The sequence below is a fragment of the Hemitrygon akajei genome, chromosome 14, assembly GCF_048418815.1.
Source record: "Hemitrygon akajei chromosome 14, sHemAka1.3, whole genome shotgun sequence".
Classification (NCBI taxonomy): Eukaryota; Metazoa; Chordata; class Chondrichthyes; order Myliobatiformes; family Dasyatidae; genus Hemitrygon; species Hemitrygon akajei.
In genome coordinates this window covers 33,506,050-33,532,171 of record NC_133137.1, presented here as the reverse complement: position 1 = coordinate 33,532,171, position 26,122 = coordinate 33,506,050, and the positions used below count along the sequence as shown (strand labels likewise).

Here is a 26,122-nt window from a genome sequence, read left to right as displayed (position 1 = left end):
GTGGCTAACAAAGCCAAAGAGAGTGCATGTAATAGAGCAAAAATTAGCCGGAAGATAAAGGACCGGGAAGCTTTAAAAAACCAACAAAAAGCAACTAAAAAAGTTATTAAGTTAAAGATGGAATATGAAAGTAAGCTACCCAACAGTATTAAAGAGGACACCAAAAGTTTCTTCAGATACATAAAGTGCAAAAGAGAGACAAGAGTGGATATCAGACCACTGGAAAACGATGCTGGAGAGGTAGTAATGGGGTACAATGAAATAGCGGACAAACTGATTACGGTAAGTATTTTGCACCAGTCTTCACTGTGGAAGACACTAACAGTATAATGGAAGTTCCAGGTGTCAGGGGGCATGAAGTGTGTGAAGTTATCATTACTAGAGAGAAGCTTCTTGGGAAACAGAAAGCTTTGAAGGTAGATAAATCACCTGGACCAGATGGTGTATACCCCAGAGTTCTGAAAGAAGTAGCTGAGGAGATCATGGAGGAATTAAGAATAATCTTGCAAGAATCACTATATTCTGGAATGGTTCTGGAATACTGAAAATTTCAAATGTCACTCCACTCTTCAAAAAGGGAGAGAGACAGAAGAAAGGAAACTATAGGCCAGTTAGTCTGACCTCAGTGGTTGAGAAGATGGAGTCTATTATTAAGGATGAGATCCCAGGATACTTGGGAGGCACATGATAAAATAGGCCTTTGTCAGCATGCTTTCCTCATGGGAAAATCTTGGCTGACAAATCTGTTGGAATTCTTAGAAGAAATAACAAGCAGGGTAAACAAAGGAGAATTGGCTGATGTTGCATACTTGGAATTTCAGAAGGCCTTTGACAAGGTGCCACATAGAGGCTGCTTAACAAGCCATGAGCCCATGGTATTACAGTAAAGATTCTAACATGGATAAAGCAGTGTTGATGGGCAGGAGACAAAGAGTGGGAATAAAGGGAGCCTTTTCTACTGGCTGATGATGACTAGCAGAGTTCCACAGGGGTCTGTATTGGAACCGATTCTTTTTACGTTATATGTCAATGATCTTGATAGAATTGATGGCTCTGTTGCAAAATTTGCAGATGATATGAAGATAGGTGTAAGGGAGGTAGCTTTGAGGAAGTAGAGAGGCCACAGAAGGATTTAGACAGATTAGGAGAATGGGTAAAGAAATGATATGGAACACAATGTTGGGAAGTGTACGGTCATGCAAATTGGTGGAAGAAATGGTTGACTGTTTTCTAAATGGAGAGAAAATACAGAAATCTGAGGTGCAAAGGAACTTGGGACACTTTGTACAGCATTCTCTAAAGGTTAATTTGCAGGTGGAGTTCAAGATGAGGAAGGTAAATGCAATGTTAGCATTTATTTCAAGAGGACTAGAATATAAAAGCAAGGATATAACTTTATAAAGCACTGGTGAGGTCTTACTTGGAGTATTGTCAGCAGGTTTGTTCCCCTTACCTTAGAAAGGATGTGCTAAAACTGAAGTGGGTTCCAAGGTGGGTCATGAAAATATTATAGGATTGAATGCTTGTCATATGAAGAGCTTTTGATGGCACTGGGCCTGTATTCACTAGAATTCAGAAGAATGAAGGGTGCCCTAATTGAAACCTATCGAATGGTGAAAGGTCTTGATAGGGTGGATGTGGAGAGGATGTTTCCTTCTGTGGGAGAGTCTAAGAATAGAAAGTACAGCCTCAATATAGAGGGGTGTCCTATTAGAATGGAGATGAAGAGGAATTTCTTTAGCCAGGGAGTGAAGAATCTGTGGAATTCTTTGTCACAGGCAGCTATGGAGGCTAAGTCTCTATGTATATTTAAGGCAGAGGTTGATAGATTCTTGATTATTCAGGGCATGAAGAGATACAGGGAGAAGGCAGGAGTTCTGGGCTGAGAAGAAAACTGGATCAGCCATGTTGAAATGGCACAGCAGGATCGATGGGCCAAATGGCCTAGTTCTGCTCCTATATCCTATTATCAAAACACCACAAGCTTTGGGAATACGTGAAGTAATAGAAAATACTCGTAAGCTCACAGACTAGTCAACATCTTATGACAAGATTTATAACTGGAACAGAGATCATATTCTAAGCAAGGCACTTCCAAGCTACTAAATATTCTTCTGTTCAGATGTTAACTAGCTATTAGTAAAGTTAGTTTTTACCTCTATTTTTCTCTCGTTTGTCTATTTAAAGTCTGGAAACAAACTACTTGGATGCCAGAATTCTGAAATAATAGAAAATGCTGCAGATACTCAAGTCAAGGACAATTTGAAAATAGAAATACAGGTAACTTTTTCAGTTGAAGACATTTATCAGAATTCTTCTGTTGAAAGTTTAAACTTTTTTTCTGATATTTTCAGTAGTTTCTTTTTATATTAAGTTTATTTCCTCAGTTGAATTTTCCTCTGCCTATTACAGTATGCTACCTTGTTAATACACTCTATGCAGTGGCTATGATTCCTACAATAGAGTGTTTGTTTTGAATACTACTGCCAGAATCGTACCTGTACAGGTATCTGTGACGTAGAATAGATGAATGTCCCACGAGGCAAACCCCCTCCTGCACTTGGATCGGCTAGGAATGTTACAGCAGTAAGATGAGATGAAAACATGCATGCACGCACTGGAGGAAAAACACGAGAGGGGGACCAGGTAATTTCTTTTGGCTGGAATAAGAAAGAATAAAATGTGAATTTCAAATTTCCTTAAAAACCAACAACAGTGAAATATATTTAATTCCTATAAAACAAAATCATACCCACAAAAGCAGCTAATCAACAAACAACAATCTGGATGAAGTCGTAAAATATACCTAAGGTTAGAAGTTCTAACAATGGCATTGTAAGTGCAAGTATTATCTGATACTGTCCAAAGTTCTACTGCCTAAAATGTGTTTGGACTGATTTTCTTCCTATACTGAGCTAATTGATGATAGCAGCTACAGTCACCATGTGGATCCTTGGCTGAGGAGGGAATGTTAACAGTGGAAAACAAAAATGATTCCTGTTCCTGTGGTGCAATATCTAATAAATTTAGAACTGAGCATGGGACAATATCTAACTCTCCAGTAAGGAACAGCATTTCATCAGATGTCCCAATGATTTATACTTATATTGTTTTACAGAATTGCTTGATTTAGGTGCTTCTCAAAGTACTATCGTCTTGCACAAATAACTCCTGGAATCCTAGCTAACCAGATTAACCATTTTTGTAATATGAAACAACATTGTCAATTAAGGTAAAGTGATGCAGCTCCTTTTGTTTTAAAGAAGTATAAACTTGTTAACAAGGAGTTATGTGAACATTTAAAAATTATGAAGTAAACGAGATTACTAAAATGAAAATTAACGATTACGAATTTGTTTCGACAAATAAATAAAGGTCGGCTTCAGATTACAACTTTATTCCTTGGAATGAAGGAGACTGAAGGATAAAAGTGTATAAAATCAGGAAGGATGTAGTTACACTGTAGGGACAAACTAAACTTATGGCCTCTAGTTTTTGATATTCCCAGGAAAATAGAACAAAAAATTAGATGCAAGGGTTAAAGTGAGAAGGGGAAGATTTAAAAGGGGCAGAAGGGTAACTTGTTCATGCAGTGAATGGCGCATAAAGGGAATGAGCTGGCAGTGACAGTAGTTGATGCAGGTACAATAACATTTGAAAGACATACAGATAGGAAAGATTTAGAGGGATATGGGCCAAATGTTGGTGGATGGACTTGCTTAGGCAGGCACCTTGGTCAGCAAGGTTAAGTTGGGCTGAAGAACCAGCTTCCAGTCTGTACTCTATGTTGGGCCAAATGGCCTAAATCTGCTCCCAAGTCTTAAAGTACAAGAGAGTATGCTTATCTGCAGAGCTTCAAGCCATGAATGTTAAATCAAAATGCACTATCATTGGCAGCTGTGCCATTGGCTGTCTTGACTAAAACTTCCATGTAACTCCTTTATTAAAACTTCAACTTCCTTTGTTCTTTTTAGATGCTGCTTAATCCTTAACCATGCTTTTAATCATGTCTTCATGGCTATGTGGTTTGCATCAGTTGTTCTTTCAATATGGTCCTGCAAAACAGCTACCATAAACGTGCTTGATGAAGGGAAACATTCTGTTGTCATATAACCCAACATCAATTTTTACTTGACCCCCAACGATGCCTGTTAAGACAATGAACTATATACATTCAATTCAATGGGGAAAAAACATTAACTTATCTGAGGAGAGCACTGTGTTTGTTTCTTTCTTTAAAAATAACTTCAAATGATTTGCTTTATGACTTAGATTTCAAATTTAACTGAATTCCTTTTTACAACTTCATGATACGAATCAGCGAGAGCAAAGACTATCCCCTTTTTATAATTTAACTTCAGTGACATGAATCCACACTCCAACATCATTAACCTTATTGCTATATGCAAAAGGAAGAGGAGATTTGACTCAGACCTCCCAATGGTTTTGTGCCCTACTATTAGTAATCTCTTCAGATAATAGAAAAACAAAATTTAAAACTGAGGAGCTGAGAAGAATATTCTTTACACTAGGGTAAACAACATGCAGTAAAACAATGAATATGTGACCTTTAAATAATTCTTGCTCTATTACCTGTCTCCTGTCAGACTGTAGGGGGGGAGGAGGAGGGCGAGCACAGTCCCTATATAACATCCGCAATCTCTCACACTGAGCCTCCACCACCACCAGTCGCTCACCTGCAAGCAAAAGGGCATTTCTTCTTACAAAATAATGTAAAAGTATCTACAATACATAAACAGGACAACTGCACAGTACCACTAACAATTGCCATAGGAAAGGTATCCTAATAACTCTTCATTAGTTAATAACACTTTGACTTTAAACTTCTGGAAAGAAATATAATAAAATCCTCAAAGAATAAGAAGCAAGGAATGAATTGGTTAAATGGAGAAACTGCAGCTTTATTTATAATCATAAGCACATTTGGGTAACTTTAATTTAATATAACAACCCTTACTGGCAAGCACAGTTAATTTCTAATTATAATAACAATGAAATAATTATGCATGTTTAGCTGAAAAGAAGGTACTACTGATCAGGGGTCAAACTCCCTAGGTTTCAAGTCTAAGGACAAGCAGATCATAACTGCATATTTGCCCTGTTTCAGGATTTTGACCCAAAATATCATCAATTCCTCCCCCCCCCAACACTCAGACAGATGCTGCCAAACCTGCTGAGTTCCTGCAGCAGACTGTCTGTGGCTGCAAATTTGTATTCTCTTGTTTGTAATTTGTGCATGCTAATTCTATCTATTTCCTTCTATTCTCAGTGGCTCTGTGCACATGCAGTATTTGGCTAGAGTTAATACTAATGCAATTGCTTTACACTCCACATCCATACATACTGATTAAAAAAGGTATTTCCAAAATTACCAAACTTGCAAATCCATTTAATTCTGTGGTAACTCAGAACAGTAAAACATACCCGGACTGCATTCCTGTGCTACCAGGTTTAGGACTTCAACTGCAGCAGGACACTGCTGAATAAATTCCTCGCAGAATAAACTATCCTCCAGTAACTGGGCCATCACTAAGCATGCTCTGTAAAAAAAAAGTTCTATCAGCTAGGTCAAAGTGATCAGAACCCTTGGCTTCAATGCAGGAATAGTAAACTTAGTTTGTTTGAGCACCTTTAATATAAATTACAATAATTAAAAGATATTAAAGAAAAGTATGTTAACCAAACCCAACTGAGGAATAAACTATTGACGTATTGGGCTAAGACCAATCAGGACTGGAGAAAAGAGATCAAAAGTTGCTCTGACTTCTCATCTCTTTTCTTTAGTCCTGATGAAGGATTTCAGTCCAAAACGTTGACTGTTTACTCTTTTCCATAGATGCTCCTTGACCTGCTGAAATCCTCCAGCATTTTGTGTGTATTACTTTGACTTTCAGCATCTGCAGATTTTCTCATCTGTGAAGAACAAAGCATTGAATACTAAATTCTCACAATATAAAAACTACCAATTCTCAATTTTCATAACAATCTTCACAAACAATATCCCCTGTCACCATAACACAATACTTCAACAGTATTCATTGAATAATTCATTACAAACAGAAAACAGTGGCAACCAAGAAAGCTAAAATCAACTAACTGAATTTGAATTCATGTCCTTGATGCACCAAATATTTGAGAGAGCTACAAGGGAGCATCAGCTATCTCCTTCAGACAGCATTGTGTAGTAGGAGGCCTTAGACCTTCAAATTAATTATTTGGTTTCATTGCAGTGTGTAAGCAGGTTCCACTTACTGAACTATGATCAAATAAATTTCACCTTTAGCACAAGTTAACAAATGAAACAACCATTTATCTTTAGTGCAACATACACAAAATGCCGGAGGAAATCAGCAGGCCAGGCAGCTTCTAGGGAAAGAGTACAGTTGACATTTTGGGCCGAAACGCTTCGGTGGAGCAAGTGCTACATGTGTTCCTACAGCTTCTCTCTCACAATTCAGGGCCCTAAAACAGTCCTTCCAGGTGAGGTGACACTTCACCTGTGAGTCTGTTGGGGTCATATACTGTGTCCGATGTGGCCTCCTGTATATCGGTGAGACCAAACGTAATTAGGAGACTGCTTTGCTGAACATCTACCCTCTGTCCGCCAGAAAAAGTGGTATCTCCCAGTGGCCACCCATTTTAATTCCACTTCCCATTCCCATTCCAATATGTCTATTCATGGTCTCCTCCACTGTTGTGATGAGGCCACACATAGGTCGGAGGAACAAACACCTTATATTCTGTTTGGGTAGCCTCCTCCCTGATAGCAGAAACATCAATTTCTGAAACTTCTGGTCAAGCCCCCCCAATCCCTCGTTCCTTCACCATTCCCCATTCCCTTTTCCCCCTCTCACCTTGTCTCCTTGCCCACCCATCACCTCCCTCTGGCACTTCTCCCCCCTTTTCCTTCTTCCATGGCCTTCTGTCTTTTTTACTGCAGATTTTCTCTTGTTTGTGATTTTTCTTTCTTTTTCAATCTTTTTATAGAATTTTTCAAAGATAAATACATAACAGCCATAATAGTACAGAGGGAGTGGGATTACATTGTTGGCAATTAACACGTGAGTAAAAACTATAGGTAACACCCATATAATTGACCTCCCAAACCCTTGATATAAACAAGGTACAAAAAAAATAAAAAGATGGAAAAAGAACCCCAAATTGAAAAATCAAAAACAAAATAAACTAAACTGAACAAACCTAAAACTAGACTAAACAAAGCTGGGCTATTCTATTATATCAAATAAAGTCATTAGTGTCGTCAACTCCGTTCCTCAACTCAAATTAATGAATGATATAAAAGAATCGGAAAAGGTCAAATTAAAAAGTATTGAATAAAAGACCTCCAAGTTTCTTCAAATTTAACTGAGGGTTCAAAGGTACCACTTCTAATTTTTTCTAAGTTTAAACAGGATATGGTTTGGGAAAACCATTGAGATGTAGTTGGAGGATTCAGCTCTTTCCAATACAATAAAATAGATCTTCTAGCCATTAAAGTAGCAAATGCAATCATCCGCCGAGCTGCAGAGGGCAGATCAATCATTGGTAAACCAAAAATTGCAGTGATAGGGTGAGGTTGTAAATCAATGTGCAAAACTGTAGAGAATGTATCAAAAATATCTTTCCAAAATTTTTCCAAAAGCGGCAAGACCAAAACATATGAGTCAGAGAGGCTACCTCAGAGTGACATCTATCACAAATCGAATTTATATGAGAGTAAACACGAGCTAATTTATCTTCAGACATATGAGCCCTATGTACCACTTTAAATTGAATCAACATATGTTTAGCACAAATAGAAGAAAAATTAGCTAATTGAAAAATTTTCTCCCATTTCTCTATAGGTAAAGAAAGTTGAAGTTCCTTCTCCAGTTCATTTTTAATTTTATCAGATATATCTGGCTGTATATTCATAATCATATTATAAATTATGTTTGTGATTTTTCTTTAGTGGATCATTTTCCTTAAATGTCACCTTTGGCTCACACTTACAGCATCCATTTTTTTTAAACATGCTTCTTATTTGGGAGTTTCTCCTAAAACAACTCTATTTTTACATCTTCAAGACCTAACTTTTATTATCCAATAAATACCCAGTCAACTCTCTTCTACCAAATATCTATCATTCCATTTTTCACTTCTCTTATAGCAGAGGTTCCCAACCTTTACATATGCCTCGGACCCCTACAATTAACCAAGAGGTCCGTTGACCACAGATTGGAATCCCTGTCATAGAGTCATATAGCATGGTAACAGGCTTCTCAGCCCAACTTTTCCATGCTAATACTAATCCTATTTGCCTGCATTTGGTCCATATCTTTTAAAACCTACCCTTTCCATACACTTGCTCTAATGTCTTTTAAACACTCCACTGTACCTACCTTTAACACTTCCTCTGGCAGCTCATTCCAAATACCCAACACCCACTTAGTCATAAAAGACCCCTTTAAACCTTTCCTCTCTCACCTTAAACCTATGCCTCCTTCTAATTTTAGGTTCTCCTACACTGGGACAAAGTCCATGACAATACATCTCATCCATGCCCCTCATAATTTAAAAAACCTCAATGGTTAACCCTCAGCCTCCTTTGCTTCAGGAAAACAGGCCCAGCCTCTCTAAAAGTTAAATCTCTGAGTCCCAGCAACAACCTTGTGAATCTTTTTGCGTCCTTTCCTGCTCAAATCATATCTTTAATAAAGTATGATGATCCGAAGTGCACACTATTTCAGGTGCAGTCTCATCAAAATTTTGTACTGCTCTCCAAAGACCTTCACCTTCTCTTTACTCCCTTTCCTAACACCTGAATAATTTGGTTTAGGTTTAACTTATCCAAGTTCTAAAACAAGATTATGGATGAAGCATTAACTTGGTTTCGCTCTCCACAGAAGCTACCTGATTAGATTAGTGAATTATATTATATTTACCTTGATAGTTTGAGTTCAAAGACAGCTAGGAATTGAACAAAAAAATAACACTCTTGTCATGATCATCATAAAACTCTGAGATACTTCTGACTTTGTTTAAAATCTTTCAGAAATTTATGTTGTTATGGCCCCAGCCCCCTCCTTTGTGAGAATCGCAAGAGAGAGAGAGAAGCCTTATGGTTTGGAATGTGGGCTGGCCTCTCAGCCAGACAAAAGCCATGGACATAGCCATTGTCTTGGGAGACACCTTTGTGGAATAAGGGACTGGACTACGTGCAAACCCTCAGGGCAACGTGGGCTGGGTGATGGGGGAAAGATTGCCTCACCCCCACCCTGATTGACATCTACAACTCTGCCAGTCCAGATAAAAGGTGGGCTGCCGAGGCGGGGCCTCAGACGCACCAAGGAGACACACGAAGAAGACACGATAGCGCTTCCCGTCGGAGCGGGAAGCCATTTTGAAGGAAGCCAAGTGCGTTAGATTCCGGATCGGGAGTCTGTGGCTGAAACCAAAGGAAAACCGTTTTAACTAACAACCGGGATTTTCTTCGTAAAGACGACGGGCAAGTGTTCCTTCTTTCTCACCACTCTCTCTCTCTCCAACACGTGAAATGCCAGCGGTTCCCAAACGGAAAAGCCTGCAGATTTATGAGTGACTTTTATATTCCATTGGACTCAGTATTCCCCTAGACAACGATAGAGCTTATTTCTGATTGATTATTACTATACCTGTGCTTTAGATTGAGTTTTGACGATGTATATGATCTGAATGTTTTGTATTAACCATACGTTTAACCACCCGGTTACTGGGAACGTAACAATGTCTTGCTCGACTAGCTTTACTAGAAATTAATTGGGATGGAAGAAACCTGAGAGGTATACAGCATATCACAAAAATCTTCAAATTACTTCTATACAGTGACCCATTGTAGCGATGTGCTACACACAGCGCTGAAATATTGACACGCAGTCAGCAAGTCATTTCGAGACTAGTTTATTTAAACTTCGCGGCGCTGGCATTTAATCCCTAGCGCCTGCCCTCTCCGGGCGGAAATGACGTCAGAGGTGCATTACCAAAGTCTCTCCCCGCGCGCTGGCTATTTGTGAGCCAGTTCACCTGCGCAGAAAGTGGGTCGCCACATAACCCCCCACCCCCCCCGCCCAGAACCGGCGATACACCCCCCAATGTCCACAGTCTGGATCAGCCTCTGTTTGGGAGGTCTGCCTCTGCGCCGCAGTGCCTGAACTTCCACTGGCTGCGCCAAGTCCACATGGGCTGGTTTGAGTTGGTCCAACGTGAAAACTTCCTCTTTCCCCCCAATGTCCAGAACGTACATGGACCCGTTGTTCTTGATCACCTTGAACGGCCCCTCGTAAGGCCGCTGTAGCGGTGCCCGGTGTCCGCCCCTTCATAAAAACACAAACTTACAGTTCTGCAGGTCTTTGGGTACATGGGTCAGGGTCAGTCCGTGCTGTGAAGTCGGTACGGGGGCCAGGTTGCCAAGCCTCTCGCGTAGTCTGTCCAGGACTGCTGCAGATTCTTCCTCTTGCCCCCTTGGGGCTGGTATGAACTCTCCTGGGACGGTCAGGGGTGTGCTGTACACCAACTTGGCCGACGAGGCGTGCAGATCCTCTTTGGGCGCTGTGCAAATTCCAAACAGGACCCAGGGAAGCTCGTCCACCCAGTTAGGTCCTCTCAGGCGGGCCATGAGAGCCGACTTCAAGTGACAGTGGAAGTGTTCCACTAGTCCGTTCGACTGTGGGTGGTAGGCAGTAGTGTGGTGTAGCTGCGTTCCCAACAGGCTGGCCACAGCCGACCACAGACTGGAGGTGAACTGGGCGCCTCTGTCGGAGGTAATGTGAGCTGGTACCCCGAAGTGTGCAACTCAGGTTGCAATCAGTGCTTGGGCACAGGAATCGGCAGATGTGTCAGTGAGCGGGACCGCCTCTGGCCACCTCATGAACCAGTCTACCATAGTTAGGAGGTACTGCGCTCCTCAGGATACTGGTAGGGGGCCCACAATATCCACATGAATGTGGTCGAACCTCCGGTGGGTGGGTTCGAACTGCTGCGGCGGGGCTTTAGAGCGCCGCTGCACCTTGGCTGTTTGGCACTGCGCGCACGTTCTGGCCCATTCACTGACCTGCTTGCGAAGTCCGTGCCACGCGAACTTGCTGGAGACCAGCCGGACGGCTGTCCTGATAGATGGGTGCGCCAAACTGTGTATGGAGTCGAAAACTAGCCGTCTCCAGGCTGCCGGGACGATGGGGCGAGGTTGGCTGATAGCCACGTCGCACAGGAGGGTCCACTCACCTGGGCCTACAAGAAAGTCCTGCAGCTGCAAACCCGAGACTGTGGTCCTGTAGCTGGGCATCTTGTCGTCTGCCTGCTGCGCCTCCGCCAGTGCTGCACAGTCCACCCCCAGGGACAGGGCCTGGATAGCTGGTTTGGAGAGTGCGTTCGCCACGATGTTGTCCTTTCCCGAGACATGCTGGATGTCCGTCGTGTACTCGGAGATGTAGGACAGATGTCGCTGCTGGCAAGCCGACCAGGGATCGGACACCTTTGTGAACACAGTCAACGGTTTGTGGTCCGTGAATACGGTGAATGGCCTGCTTTCTAAGAAGTACCTGAAATGCCGGATTGCCAGATACAGTGCCAACAGCTCCCGGTCGAAAGCACTGTACTTGAGTTCGGGTGGTTGTAGGTGCTTGCTGAAGAACGCCAGGGGTTGCCAGCGCCCCTCGATGAGCTGCTGCAGCACCCTACTGACTGCTGTGTCGGATGCGTCCACCGTGAGGGCGGTCGGAACGTCCGTTCTGTGGTGCACCAGCATCGCGGCATCTACCAAGGCTTCCTTGGCTTTAACGAAAGCGGTCGCGACCTCCTCGTCCCAAATAATGTCCTTGTCTTTACCTGACATCAGGGTGTACAAAGGGCGCATGATACGGGCTGCTGAGGGGAGGAAACGGTGGTAGAAATTCACCATACCAATGAACTCCTGTAGGCCTTTGACTGTGTTGGGCCGGGCAAAGTGGTAGATCGCGTCTACCTTGGCGGGCAGAGGTGTTGCCCCGTCTTTGGTAATCCTGTGGCCCAGGAAGTCGATGGTAACGAGACCGAATTGGCATTTGGCTGGGTTGATCGTGAGGCCGAAATCACTCAGGCAGGGAATAGAGCTGGCAGAGGTGGGACAGATGCCCCTGGCGACTACTGCTGGCTATAAGGATGTCATCCAAATAGATAAACGCAAAGTCCAGGTCGCGTCCCACCGCATCCATTAGCCGCTGGAACGTCTGTGCAGCATTCTTCAGGCCGAACGGCATTCAGAGGAACTCGAACAGGCCAAACGGGGTGATGAGTGCTGTTTTGGGGATGTGTTCAGGGTGCACTGAAATTTGACGGTACCCCCGGACGAGGTCTACTTTGGAAAAGATTCTTGCCCCGTGCAGGTTTGCTGCAAAGTCCTGTATGTGCTGCACAGGGTAGCGGTCTGGAGTTGTAGCCTCGTTCAGTCTGTGGTAGTCGCTGCATGGTCTCTTTTCCGGGGGGAGCCTTCGTGCGCGGGTGTGGAGGGATGGTCCCTGGGTCGGGATGTGGTGCTGAACCCCGTGTCTGGGCATGGCTGCCGTGAACTGCAGTGCCAGAATCGATGGAAAGTCCGCCAGGATTCTGGTGAATTTGTTGTCCGACAGCGTGATGGAGTCCAGGTGTGGGGCCAGCAACTTGGCTTCACCCAGGGAGAACGTCTGGAAAGTCTTGGCATGTACCAGTCTTTTCCCTTGCAAGTCGAACAGCAGGCTGTGAGCTCGCAAGAAGTCCGCCCCCAGGAGTGGTTGGGCCACTGCAGCCAGTGTGATGTCCCATGTGAACTGTCTGGCGTCAAACTGCAGCTGCACTGTGCGGGTGCCGTAGGTTCGTATCGTGCTGCCGTTTGTGGCCCTCAGGGTGGGTCCTGGCTTCCTGTTGCAGGTGCCGTTCCCCATCGGGGGCAACACGCTGATTTCTGCTCCAGTGTCAACCAAGAAGCGGCGTCCTGACTGTTTGTCCCAAACGTACAAGAGGCTGTCCTGGTGGCCAGCTGCCATAGTCATTAGCAGCAGCTGGCCCTGGCCCTTGCAGGGTGGGCGACAACGGTGGGCTTCTGTGCCCCACCACTGGTGGTAGAAACACCACTGTTCACTGGCCTCCTCACTCCTGCCTGTATGTTGTGTGCGCTCCCCTGCCGGGCCTGGTCTGGTCTGCTGTTGGGCGCTCGGCCTGGTAACCTGACCGACGGACACCATACTGTCCCTCTTGGTTTTCCACAGCACGTCTGCCCGGGCCGCCACCTTCTGGGGGGTCACTGAAATCTGCATCGGCCAGCAGCAGATGTATGTCTTCGGGCAGTCGCTCTAGGAACGCTTGCTCAAACATGAGGCAGGGCTTGTGTCCGTCAGCCAGGGCCAGCATCTTGTTCATCAATGCTGATGGCAACCTGTCTCCCAAACCATCCAGGTGAAGCAGGTGGGCACCCCGCTCATGCCGTGAGAGGCCAAAAGTCCCAATGAGCAGCGCTTTGAATGCTTCTATTTGCCTTCTTCCTGGGGCAACTGTATGAAATCCGCAATCTGGGCGGCCGTCTCCTGGTCAAGGGCGCTCACCACGTGATAGTAACGCGTGGAATCAGAAGATATCTGCCGAATCTGGAACTGGGCTTCTGCTTGGCTAAACCACACGCGTGGTCGCAGCGTCCAGAAAGTCGGCAGTTTTAGCGAAACTGCGTGAACAGATGAAGAGTCAGTCACCTTTGGTCTAAATCCTGTTTGGATCGTCAGGGTCACCAATGTAGCGATGTGCTACACACAGCGCTGAAATAATGACACGCAGTCGGCAAGTCGTTTCGAGACTAGTTTATTCAAACTTCGTGGCGTTGGCATTTAATCCCTAGTGCCCACCCTCTCTGGGCAGAAATGACGTCAGAGGTGCATTACCAAAGTCTCCCCCCGCGCGCTGGCTATTTGTGAGCCGGTTCGCCTGCGCAGAAAGTAGGTCGCCACACCATCACCAATTCTGGCCGACATCTTCAACTTCATTGAAGCGTCATTGGCTTATATTCAATGCACAATTTCATGCATAAAGACAGAATCCAATGCTAAAGTTGCTCAAACCCTATTCTTTCTTCTAACTGATGCTAATATTAGAACTGACATTGGATTTTTTTTGTTAAAAAGAACAGCAAGCATATTGTTTGAAGTTTTAAAAAAACAAGCTCTGCAAGGAACAGGGTAACAGACCTGATAAAAATGCAACAAGTAAAAATATCACAGCCTAATCTTGGCTCCATTACCTAGTTCTTATTTCAGCTACGAGTCGTACTACTGCCATCACAGGGGTGGAGCCATCACCTACTGCAGGAAGTGAGGTCAGAATTGAGAGACTGCCTTCCTGTGGAAGCAACATGGATTGAACTGCTTGCACTACTTTCTCAGTGATGGACAGTTTATGCAAGGGCAAGGCCTATAAAATAGAGAAGATCAAATATAAATATTAAGAAGCATTCATGATATATATTGTACCTTACATTACTAGGGATTTTAAACAGTTAACTATTTTGGATCTACACTTTTCTTACATTACTCTCCTAAGTTTTGACAGCACACAGCTAATTGCAAATTGGTTTGCAGGAAACGAACAATATTTTTAAAATCAATATTGAATTTCTTAACTTCAGATAACTCGTTCTTTCTTTCTGTGTGTATCAAATCTGGTCATTTTACTCTTTCTTTTTTACTTTTCGTTGTATATTCTGATCAGCTGGGCATATCCCTAGTCTAAACAGTATCACCCAAACTTCATAACATAGGCAGCACATTAGGAACAATGCAAAACAGTGGTAATGTTTTATATGGAAGACCCTTGCCGAATTTCCCCAGATTTGAAAGGCCTTAAATTCGGTTCTCTATCCATAGATACTGCATAATCTGCCGAGAGTTTGCAACTTTTTTCTAAATTTCAGATTTCCCCAGAACCTGCATTGTCTTTTGAATTTCAGCAAATAGCTTATTTCTGGATCAATAATGGTACAAGGAAATGTTCAAAACCAGTACATTAGTATCTTAAAATTTTCTGGTTTCTGTAAACCACTCACCTCACATCGTGGAGTACACAGTCTTGACAATGGAACAGTTACTATGTCTGATGCTTTCGACGCCTTTCGACAACTAGATAAAGGGAGCCGGACTGTGGCAATTCCTTCTTGCTCATTAATGGAGGTCACCACTCCAATGCTTCCTGATATCCCCTTCCCTGAAATCTAGCAGGGAAAATTGGCTCATGTTCACAAACCAAAGCATTTTTTTGAAGAATAATGCCAACATTAAAAAATATAGCTTTATTTTACAAGAATAGTACTCTAAGTTACAGCTCAAATTCAGACCATGCTGCACAATCACTTGACAAGAGATCTTCCTCTTCTCTGTCCATTCATCAGCTCCATCCCCACATACAAATTATTATCTAATTTAGAAACTCTCTTCCTATATCCATCTGCTCTCCCCACCCAAAGGAACAGAAGCAAGCAATTCAGTATCCTGAGACTATTCCACTATTCAATAAGAATGAAATTGCCCAAATTATGGCCCCAGTTACAAATCTGTCTGACTTGCCATCCTCGCACTTACCTGCAATATTTTCTCTCAACATGGCTTTTCAGCAGCTGGCAATAATGGACTAAACTCAAGTCCAAAAAACCAGACAGGTTTGTGAAGCCAGATCCTAATAACAAGACCCTGAGAAACTTTAACAGGTGGTTAAGCCACACCCTGGGACAGAACATCCTGGCAGAACTCTAAATATCTATCAACATTTGATAAGTATGTATCAACATCTACAAATCACTCAAAATAATAATTCTATGTATATACTCCACATAAATTAACTTTACACACAGGAGTGGCAAAAAATGAGAATACCTGTACTTCAGATCCTATTTTAATGGTTTCCTTGAAGCCACCAAGCGCACAGAGTGCAGCTACTGCTTGCCGTCCAATAGCTTGTAGTTTTGCCAATTTTCTCCCACTGCTACTTCCATTCTCCAAGACACTCTCTGCATATTTACCAAGCTGAGGGATATACATCAATGCTCGAGAAAGAACCTGCCAATTGGAGAAAATGACTCCAGTTAACTTTTCAGAAAGGAAATGTACAATGTCTTTAGCATAACAAAACATACCAATGAACATTATAATTAGATTCTCGGGAAAAGTTACGAAGATGGTTATAAATAATTACCGGTAAGTGCGTTTCTGAATTAAGAGAGAGTTAGTATTTTTAGAAAAAACATGGCTTAAAGTGCAATTGCAAGGGTAGGCATGACATGGTCCAGGCAGAGGTACTGAACCATGAGGACAAACGGCAGTTATCGAAGGCAGTGGATTTGGGAGGGGGGAGGAATCACAGGGCACCTGGACGAAACGGGATCTTCCTAAGTGCAAGATCACTTGGGCAGAGCTTTGGAGACTGGAACCCTTCTGCATTTCTTTCCTCCTGCAGTCCATGTATGACACTCTCCCTACACCATCATAGCTGCACACATGGCGGCTGAGAGAGGACCCTAACTGCAAGCTTTGTGGTCAGTGGGGTTCACTGGCACACACGATGTCACTATGCAAAACATCTTTAACACATGGCACCACAAGGTCCAGCTGTCCCTTGCTGATGTACTGGAGCAGGAGAGGTGTAAAAAGAGACCAGAGGGCAGAGGGGCAAACAGGGCAGTCATTTTTCTCAAAGAGAGGGCCACACCAGTCATATCAAAGTGGCCTAAATCCAATCTACAGCAAACTGCCAAATCATGGGAGGTAAGGGGCGATGTGGAGGAAGCTGTGGTTCCCAGAGGTGGTGCAAACCACATTTCAACCAGACATTGCACTGTGGTCCACTGAAGACAAGGGAGGCTCACTAGAGGAAAGCCCTTAGACCAGGAGTGCAGGGACAAAGGATGGCAGACATGGCTATTCCCAGTGGATAACGGCTATAGAGTGTTCCTGTAGAAGGTCAGCATGGAGGTTGCTGTCTGTGCTGGGCCTTGATGAAAAGAGCAAGAACTAAGCAGCACGCTGGATAGCAGAGAAAGCAGAAGAGCCTCTTAATGGATATGGAGCAGGTAAGAGAAGTTGAGCTGGAAGTCAGGAGCAAATGGGCAGTGACTTGGCCAAAACTGCTGACCCACCAACTGGACAGTATTGTGATTAAGGATCGAAACTCTCTAGGAAGATTGGGCACCACCTGATGACATCGGCTCCTGGCCAAAGGCTACAGTTATCTCATCAGGTAACTGAAGAGAACACCCTAGTGTATGGTGTAAGCATCAGTGACTGCAGAGCGGATGGAGAGGATTGTAGAAGGCAAGTCGTAGACTTGGAAAAGTTGCGATTTTGTGGAGAAAATGAGTCTGGTGATGATGGCAGTGAGAGTGATGAACATGGAGGTAATAAAAGTATAAGGAGTAAGTGGTAAACTTAATAAGACTATAAGACAAAGGAGAAGAAGTCGGCCATTCAGCCCATCGAGTCTGCTCCGCCATTTCATCATGAGCTGATTCAATCTCCCCTTTAGTCCCACTCCCCCATCTTCTCACCATAACCTTTGATGCCCTGACTACACAGATACATATCAATCTCTGCCTTAAATACACCCAATGACTTGGTCTCCACTGCTGCCTGTGGCAACAAATTCCATAGATTCACCACCCTCTGGCTAAAAATTTTTTTTCGCATCTCTGTTCTGAATGGGCACACTGCAATCCTCAAGTCATGTCCTCTCGTACTAGACTCCTCCACCATGGGAAACAACTTTGCCACATCCACTCTGTCCATGCCTTTCAATATTCGAAATGTTTCTATGAGGTCCCCCCTCATTCTTCTAAACTCCAAGGAGTACAGTCCAAGAGCGGTCAAACGTTCCTCATATGTTAACCCTCTCATTCCCGGAATCATTCTAGTGAATCTTCTCTAAACCCTCTCCAACGTCAGCACATCCTTTCTTAAATAAGGAGCCCAAAACTGCACACAGTATTCCAAGTGAGGTCTTACCAGTGCCTTATACAGCCTCAACATCACATCCCTGCTCCTATACTCTATTCCTCTGGAAATGAATGCCAACATTGCATTCGCCTTCTTCACCACCGACTCAACCTGGAGGTTAACCTTAAGGGTATCCTGCACGAGGACTCCCAAGTCCCGTTGCATCTCAGAACTTTGAATTCTCTCCCCATTTAAATAATAGTCTGCCCGTTTATTTCTTCTACCAAAGTGCAAGACTGTACACTTTCTGACATTGTAATTCATTTGCCACTTCTTTGCCCATTCCCCCAATCTATCCAAGTCTCTCTGCAGACTCTCTGTTTCCTCAGCACTATCCGCCCCTCCACCTATCTTTGTATTATCAGCAAACTTAGCCACAAAGCCATCGATTCCATAATCCAAATTGTTAATATATAACATAAAAAGAAGTGGCTCCAACATGGACCCCTGTGGAACACCACTTTATCCCTTTATTCTCATTCTTTGTTTCCTGCCAATCAACCAATGCTCTATCCACATATGTTAACTTTCCCGTAATTCCACGAGCTCTCATCTTGTTTAGCAGCCTCATGTGCGGCACCTTGTCAAAGCAGGGTAACACACATAGGAAACATAGATGTTGCAATGAGGGAAATAGGCATTGTTGGATTCTTTATGATCTTTAAAACTTAGTCCAGGATTGAACAGGTATTTTGGAACTGGAGGGATCAAGTTCTAGGCATAAAATTTCTGGGGGATGGGATGGGGACAGTATAAAAGTTTGCTTTTTGTATTATCAGTGATGAGCTGCAAGAAATTCTGTCTCACCCTTTATGCTACCTGTGGAGCTAATATATTTACCAATACAGATTGAAGGGTATTTGTGGATGGATAAAGCTGAGCATCATTGGTATACAAATGAAAACTATTTTCAAATAATGTGTCAGCAGACAACGTAAAGATAAATAATGAAATGGGTTCAAGAATAGGAAATGTCAGTACACAAAGGTACAAATGAGGACAACATTTTTATCACAAATGGAAATATTTTGGAGTTCTGTGCCTTTAGAAACTCTATGGTCTAGAACTTTACCCTACGCCTATCAAGAGCCAACCCAAGTCATGATGAAGCTGATCAACTCCGAGCTGAGCTTCAGGTTCTTTAATTGCAGCTTTTCTGCCGCAAAAATACAAGTGCTCAGATACCTATGTATAACCACGAAAGAATAAAGTGAATATCAAAATGTTATATTCAAGACTACGAGAAACTCCTGTGCCAAATTAACTAGTGGATTCTGATTAACTGGGACACACCGGGACTAGTACATTTTGGCCCAATTAAGTGGTTGCAAGTTACGTGGAAACAGTTAAAAAGATAGAAAAAAGACAAACTGAGCAACAAATTATATATTTAAATGTAATACAGAAAAAAATTAGAACACTAACAATAGTGCTACACTACCATAAAACTGTGTATTAGTTCCTAATTGTTATTGATGGAGGAATTCATCCAATATACACAATGAACAAAATCAATGCAGACACCTACTACAGATAATGGACTGCCTTCATACAATGCTATTGACAAGTGCATCCTCCAAATCTTCATTTGCATTACAATATTCAAAATGATTGTTGATATTTTAAAATTCTTCATAGTGAAATTGCTTGATTTTCACTCTGCTGTTTCCAGCATCTCCAAGCTTGAATGCTTGAAACTGCAATGAGCAAAGCAGTTTGGAATTGTCTTACTGCTTATTTCTTGCCAACTATCAGTGACAAAAATCACTGCTCTTTGAACTCAAACATATGCATCTGATGCTACAGTATTTAAAAACTGATCGCTATAAGCACAGTGTAGTGTTGAACAGCCATACAAGTACACGAGACTGACACTAGTTAGAAATTGTTTGGCAACAGTCTCCTGTCCCAATTGAGCAGCATGGTGTCCCAAATAAATGAAGAGAAACAGTCAGTGTTCTCAATTAATTTTTTTCTTTAAGAGCTGTCCCAAATAAGTGGCTACTCAATTAACCGGAATCCACTGTACTTTAAAATCAAAAGTCAGAACTACTGTACAAATTGACTAACTCATCATTAAGCAACAAGAATTTTAGAATAAAATTTCTGTAATTGCTTTCAAAGCTATCAAAAATTATGATAAATTCAGTAGAAATATAGTTGCCCATTTTAATGGAAATCTCCTGGGGAAAAATATGGAAATTCACTGATAATTAAAAGCTTCCCTTTATTTAACCTGACATGTCTCTTTAGCTTCTGTATGATCTGTTTTAATTAGTCAATCTCACTCCAAACATATACAAACAACACAACTTTTCTTGAAAAAGAAACAACAGTACTAGGAAGCAGCCACGTGGGGAGGCTATCCCTCATTACTTTTTTAATTTATAGCTAAATATAACTGATTGATAAATCTACAGATGAACCTGAAGTTGGTGGCACAGCAAACAGCAAAGAAGTTGTCTATGATAGCAGAATCCTTAAGTATTAAAACTCTAAGTCAATTTCAAACCACAGTCAAACTCTAATAATCTGTCATCTGAACGGTCACGAATCTCATAAGTTTGGCATCCGTCTTGGTGCTGATTCCTGTGTTCCTTCCAAATTCATGTGGGTGCCAGTTCATGACCTCAACCCTAGCTCCAGTGCTTCCCCCCCCCCCCACCCCCACCCAACCTCCGAAACTGCCTGGGCCTGTTTCTCTCACTCACTTGAAACTAATCAGGTTCACTGAAAGATTTTTTTGGACTACTCTATTATATAAAATGTTAAAGTAGTTTCAGGGCTTCAAATAACACCCAACAGTCTCAAAAAATCTGGACACCCTTCACTACCATAGTCCTAAGCATGTCACATTAACAGAATTTTACTGTATTTGCCCAAGCTGAAGTAAATTATTGAATTTCTGAGTGGAAAAATATCTTTGCAGAACATGAACATTCCAGAGTTCAGAAATTACTTTAACTGCTCTTCCTTACTGTATGCCACTTTAAACCATGAATCCTAAAGATGCAAGGAAAGTTGTGATAAGAGTCAAGATCAGCCATAGCCTAATAATAATAATAATCCTGGTTCCAAGAGCAAGGATCTATATGCTTTCGGAATTGTTTTCTTCCTGAAGCATGCATTTGTTTTATTACCTTCTCTGCTGTAGTGGTCCATATCTGAGCCGTGCTGAACTCGGGAGCCATCAGCAAATTGTGCAACAGAGCAATCACCTCTGCTGCCATGCTGTTTGCTACGTGACCACTGATAAAGGGTCTGACCGGGTCTGTCCTAATGGAAAAGATCAAAGAGCCAATTAAATCATGGAAATCTACAAAGGTTCAATTTATACCATAAGACAATAATATAGGAGCAGAATTAGGCCATTTGGCCCATTGAGTCTGCTTCACCATTTCATCATGGCTGATCTAGTTCTCCTCTCAACCCCAATCTCCTGCTTTCTCGCCGTATACCCTTCATGCCCTGACCAATCAAGAATCTATCAACCTCTGCCTTAAATATATATAAAGACTTGGCCTCCATAGCTGCCTGTGGCAAAGAAATCCACAGATTCACCACTCTCTGGCTAAAGGAATTCCTCCTCATCCCCATCCTAAAAAGATGCCCCTCTATTCTAAGGCTGTGTCCTCTGGTCTTGGACACTCCCACCATAGGAAACATCCACTCTATCAAGGCCTTTCACCATTTGATGGGTTTCAATGAGGTTGTCCCTCATTCTTCTGAATTTTAGTGAATATAGACTCAGAGTCATCAAACACTCTTCATTCCATTCAATCCTGGAATCATTTTTGTGAACCTCCTTTGAACCCTCTCCAGTTTCAGCACATCCTTTCGAAGATAAGGTGCCCAAGTGCCTAAACCTACTCGCAATACACCAGTGCTTTATAAGGTCTCAACATTACATCCTTGCTTTTATATTCTAGTCCTCTTGAAATGAATTGTAACATTGCATTTGCCTTCCTCACCACAGATTCAACCTGCAAATTAACCTTTAAGGAATCCTGCACAAGGACTCCCAAGACACTTTGCACCTCAGTTTTTTGTATTTTCTCTCCACTTAGTAAACAGTCAACCCTTTCATTTCTTCTACCAAAGTACATGACCCAACATTGTATTCCATCTGTCATTTCTTTGCCCATTCTCCTAATCTAAGTCCTTCTGTAGTCTCTCTACTTCCTCGTAACTACCTGCCCTCCAGCTATCTTCATATCATCTGCAAGCTTTGCAACAAACCCATCAATTCCATAATCCAAGTCACTGACATGTTATGTAAAAAGAATCGGTCCCAACACCCCTGTGGAACACCATTAGTCACTGGCAGCCAACCAGAAAAAGATCCCGTTATTCCCATTCTTTGCCTCTTGCCAGTCAGCCACTGCTTTATCCCTGCTAGAACATACTCTTGTTTTACAGATATTAGAAAGGAAACCAAAGGTTAAAGCTGTTCACAACTTCCTTTTAACCAAGTTGCACAGTGCTTCAATTTTCATCCAATTATTAACGAGAGATATGCTCATTATCTTTGGTCAATCTCAGATCCTGATCAAGTTGACTTCATTTGGAATATCAAATGTTTTTGGATGGAAAACTTCAATTTTTAATCACTTATTGAATTAATTCATATGAATTCAGGAGCAGAAACTATCATTAGTTCTAATTCCAAATTGCTGGAACAGTCCAATGCCTTGCCAGAAAACAATTTCTATTCCAAAATGTTGCGTTGAAACTTGCGTCAGTATAGGATGCCACAGTTTGATGAAAATTTCCAGTTATACCAGGCGTCATTTTAAGGTCCATCGAAGTGGACTTGTTGGCTATGAGCAGCCTTATCCTGTAAAACTCTGACTACATACTCCAACTCACAAATGAAGCATAGCTGTTCAGTTATTGCATTGCGAAGATATCTGCCCAGACTTTTTTCTAGGACTTGAGAAGTAGGAGTAAGTGTCAGATTTGTGTCCAAAGAGAAAGTCTTGAAAGTCCAAGTTGCTGCTCTGTATTTCGCTGCATCCAGTTTAATGGGAGGAAGGGAGGCTGATAACTAAAGAACTGGATTTGATATAACATGGTTGTGCACTGCTAAGCTTTGTTTGATGTTTGAGGCTAGATAGGAGCATAACATGTACCTTCTGGGACCAAAGCTCTGATTGGAATCCAGATAACAGAAAGTTCTGCAACCAGAGTTATACCACTTAAAATGCAAATGATGTTCATTCACTTATTTATTGTTAATGTAGTCTTAACAAACAGCCAAAGATCGCTGAAGGTGAGTGTTAAACTGTGACACACCTTTTCGTCAAAGCAGCTACAGTTGAAGCTACTACATGCCTTGCTGTCATCAAGACGGGAAGTGAAAAGATGGTTTTAGTTTAACAATCTCCACTTATGAAAGCAGTCAGCCACTGTTGGCAAGTCATAGTCAGTGTGGTTTCAAGATCCTTAAAAGATTTTGCCTCCATGTTTAAAACATTATTGTTGATATAGATAAATTCATGTCACATGCAACAGTACCATTCTGTGGGAGAGCACTGTTGAGTGTTCTTAGCTTACTATATTTGTCATCATTCCTCAATTTTCCCTTGTACCCAAGTCAATCGATTTTTGATTCCACCCTTAACACTATATCACAATTACATGATTTATTTTGATTTCATTACAATGTTCCTGGTTTACACTACCTGTGAAAACTAGCTACAACTAGCTTCACCATTCAAAAAAGTTTAGTTCAGATTCAAATAATCTAATAACTCAATGATTTTTAACAGTTCTTCTCATTATTACCATTAGGGAGGAGGTAGATGGTACAACAGTCTAAAGACACACACACACACACACAGTTTTTAGAAACAGCTTTTCCTCTCTGCCATCAAATTTCTGAATGGTCCATGAAAACATGAACACAACCTCCTGATTGTATTCTCGTTTGCACTATACATTTACTTTTTTATCTACATATTTCTTATGGAAAAAGTCATATTTTATGTATCTCACTGTACTGCTACCGTAAAGTAACAAATTGCACAACTTACTGCATGTCAGTGATAATAAACCTGATTTGGAATAGCTAGAAGAGTCTAATTTTGCCCAAAATCAAGAAAACACCTCAGCTCTATTTCTCTTTTCCCTTTTACTATTTTGTACCTGGCAAGTTCTGCATTTTTCTCTCTGCAAATGGATGTCTGAGCAGTCTTTTTCTTATCGCCAGTTGTCAGTCCACTAATAGCCTCCTGAGCAGCAACATCCACTGGTGGTCCCACACTGACAATTAGCCCTGACTGTGCCCATTTGGTCGCCTTGCGCAAGGCTGCAGCTGCTTCTTCTGTGATAACTTCACAGTATCCACTCTGCAAACCAAAGACACCATTAAGCAATATTTTTGTCAACAAACACCTGATTTTTTTTCAAAATTTATGGCATTATCAGTGATGTCAGAAGATATGGTATAACAGGTATGTAGTCATTTATAATACAATATTAATTCATGGTGCCTTCAATCATGAACTTCTAATTCCCCAAAAGGAAACACTTCTTTCTTGTTTTTATTATCTACAAAGCATTTTATTCGTGTTTATTTTTCTTTCATGATCAAACCTTCAATGTCCTTTATCATCCAAGGTTCACTAATCTTGCTATCTTTGCCTTTCATCCTTACTGAAACACATTGGCCCTGAACTCTTAGTAACTGTTTTAAAGGATTCCCATTTAGCAGCTATTATTTTACCACAAGCATCTGCTCCCAAACTTTCTTACATTATTTAAAGTAGCCTTCTCCCAGTTCAAGACCATATCCCTCTCCACTAATAACTTGAAACTGGCAGAATGGCACTTACTTTTCCCAAAGTGTTGCCTCTCAGGTACTTCCCACCCACTCTGTTTCATGTACTAAGACAAATACCGTGTTTCTAGTAGGATTCCACATAACTGTCTCAAGAATTTTCTTGGACATACGTCCATGTGTATCAAACTAACATTGATACATGTATGTATTATGTGAATCATATAACTGACAATATATAATGTGTCAATATATGGCAATCCCCATCAACACTGGAAAATTTAAAATTTCCTATTACTATAACATGATTGCTCTTGCATCTTCTTGCACTTTGCTCCCATATCTGATTCTCTAATCCAGGGGTTCCCAACTTTTTTTATGTCATGAACCCCTACCATTAAGCAAGGGGTCAGTGGACTCCAGGTTGGGAACCCCTGCTCTAATCCCTGCTTCTATTGGGAACTCTATAGTACATCCCCAGCAAAATGACTAGTTCTCCCTTATTCCAAAGTTCTACCCATATCAGCTCATTGGATGATTCCTCCAGGCTCCAGAATATCGTCTTTAAGAACTGCCATTATGTTCTCCCTTATTAGTGTGAAACTACACCTCTTCTTTTGAAAATGTATTGTGCATTTAATTTGAAGTGCAGCTCTGAACAATGGGTTCCAAAAAGCTGTGAATCCTAGACCAGACAATACGGATTAAAATTCATTTGGATGCCTGTGGTGTGGATACAAATCAGGAGGTGTGATGGTTGTATGTGGTTTCAAAGAAAGCATTATCCATACTTAGTAAATATGGAGTTGTCCTTTCATGTTTGGCACATAAAATATCGAGCCCCATGTTGGGCCAGGAAACCTTTCCACCAAAAGCTTCTCACCATGATGCCTGCTGTACCTTGTTTTCTCAAATAAAGAAGCTGCTAAGCTGTTTTGTATCTACCAGTAATTTTCTCTGGTGGCTATGTTCATGGAACAACAAGCACAAGAGAGTATTTTTTTTTCTCCTGCCAAAGATTTGCTGAGGCCACACTGAACCAGAGACTTCAGAGACAGGTTCAACTTCCAGTCTATGTAAATGGTGCAGTCATCAGTATACTGTAGCAACTTAACTAAACTGATCTTCATACAATTCCTTACTTTAGTCATATCTCGATCCATCTTTACTACTTTCTCCATGTTGGCTCCAGTGCCCAGTCGGAAAGGACGTCCTTCTGAACTACTGTAAAGGAATGGACAAGATTATTACATGATAGTGCAAGTAAACCTTATTTTACAGCTGAACTGTCATCTTACTTAACACAATTTTTTTCCTTTGCACAACAAAG

General features: G+C 41.9%; 1 protein-coding gene across 6 annotated transcripts in view; it reads right to left on the bottom strand.

The window, feature by feature from the left end:
• Window positions 1–26,122, bottom strand: part of LOC140738468 (probable E3 ubiquitin-protein ligase HECTD4) — a 318,241-nt gene that overhangs the window by 89,718 nt on the left and 202,401 nt on the right. For 5 of the 6 annotated variants that reach the window (XM_073065772.1, XM_073065777.1, XM_073065775.1 and 2 more), the window contains exons 38-46: window positions 25,935–26,016; window positions 24,159–24,361; window positions 21,152–21,287; window positions 15,900–16,082; window positions 15,077–15,241; window positions 14,276–14,445; window positions 5,446–5,561; window positions 4,594–4,697; window positions 2,499–2,660 (exon numbers count right to left, since the gene is read on the bottom strand). In XM_073065772.1, the coding sequence (XP_072921873.1) occupies window positions 2,499–2,660; window positions 4,594–4,697; window positions 5,446–5,561; window positions 14,276–14,445; window positions 15,077–15,241; window positions 15,900–16,082; window positions 21,152–21,287; window positions 24,159–24,361; window positions 25,935–26,016 (1,321 nt within the window). The remainder of the gene's footprint in view (window positions 1–2,498; window positions 2,661–4,593; window positions 4,698–5,445; window positions 5,562–14,275; window positions 14,446–15,076; window positions 15,242–15,899; window positions 16,083–21,151; window positions 21,288–24,158; window positions 24,362–25,934; window positions 26,017–26,122) is intronic. The other variant, XM_073065774.1, reaches the window with a different exon arrangement.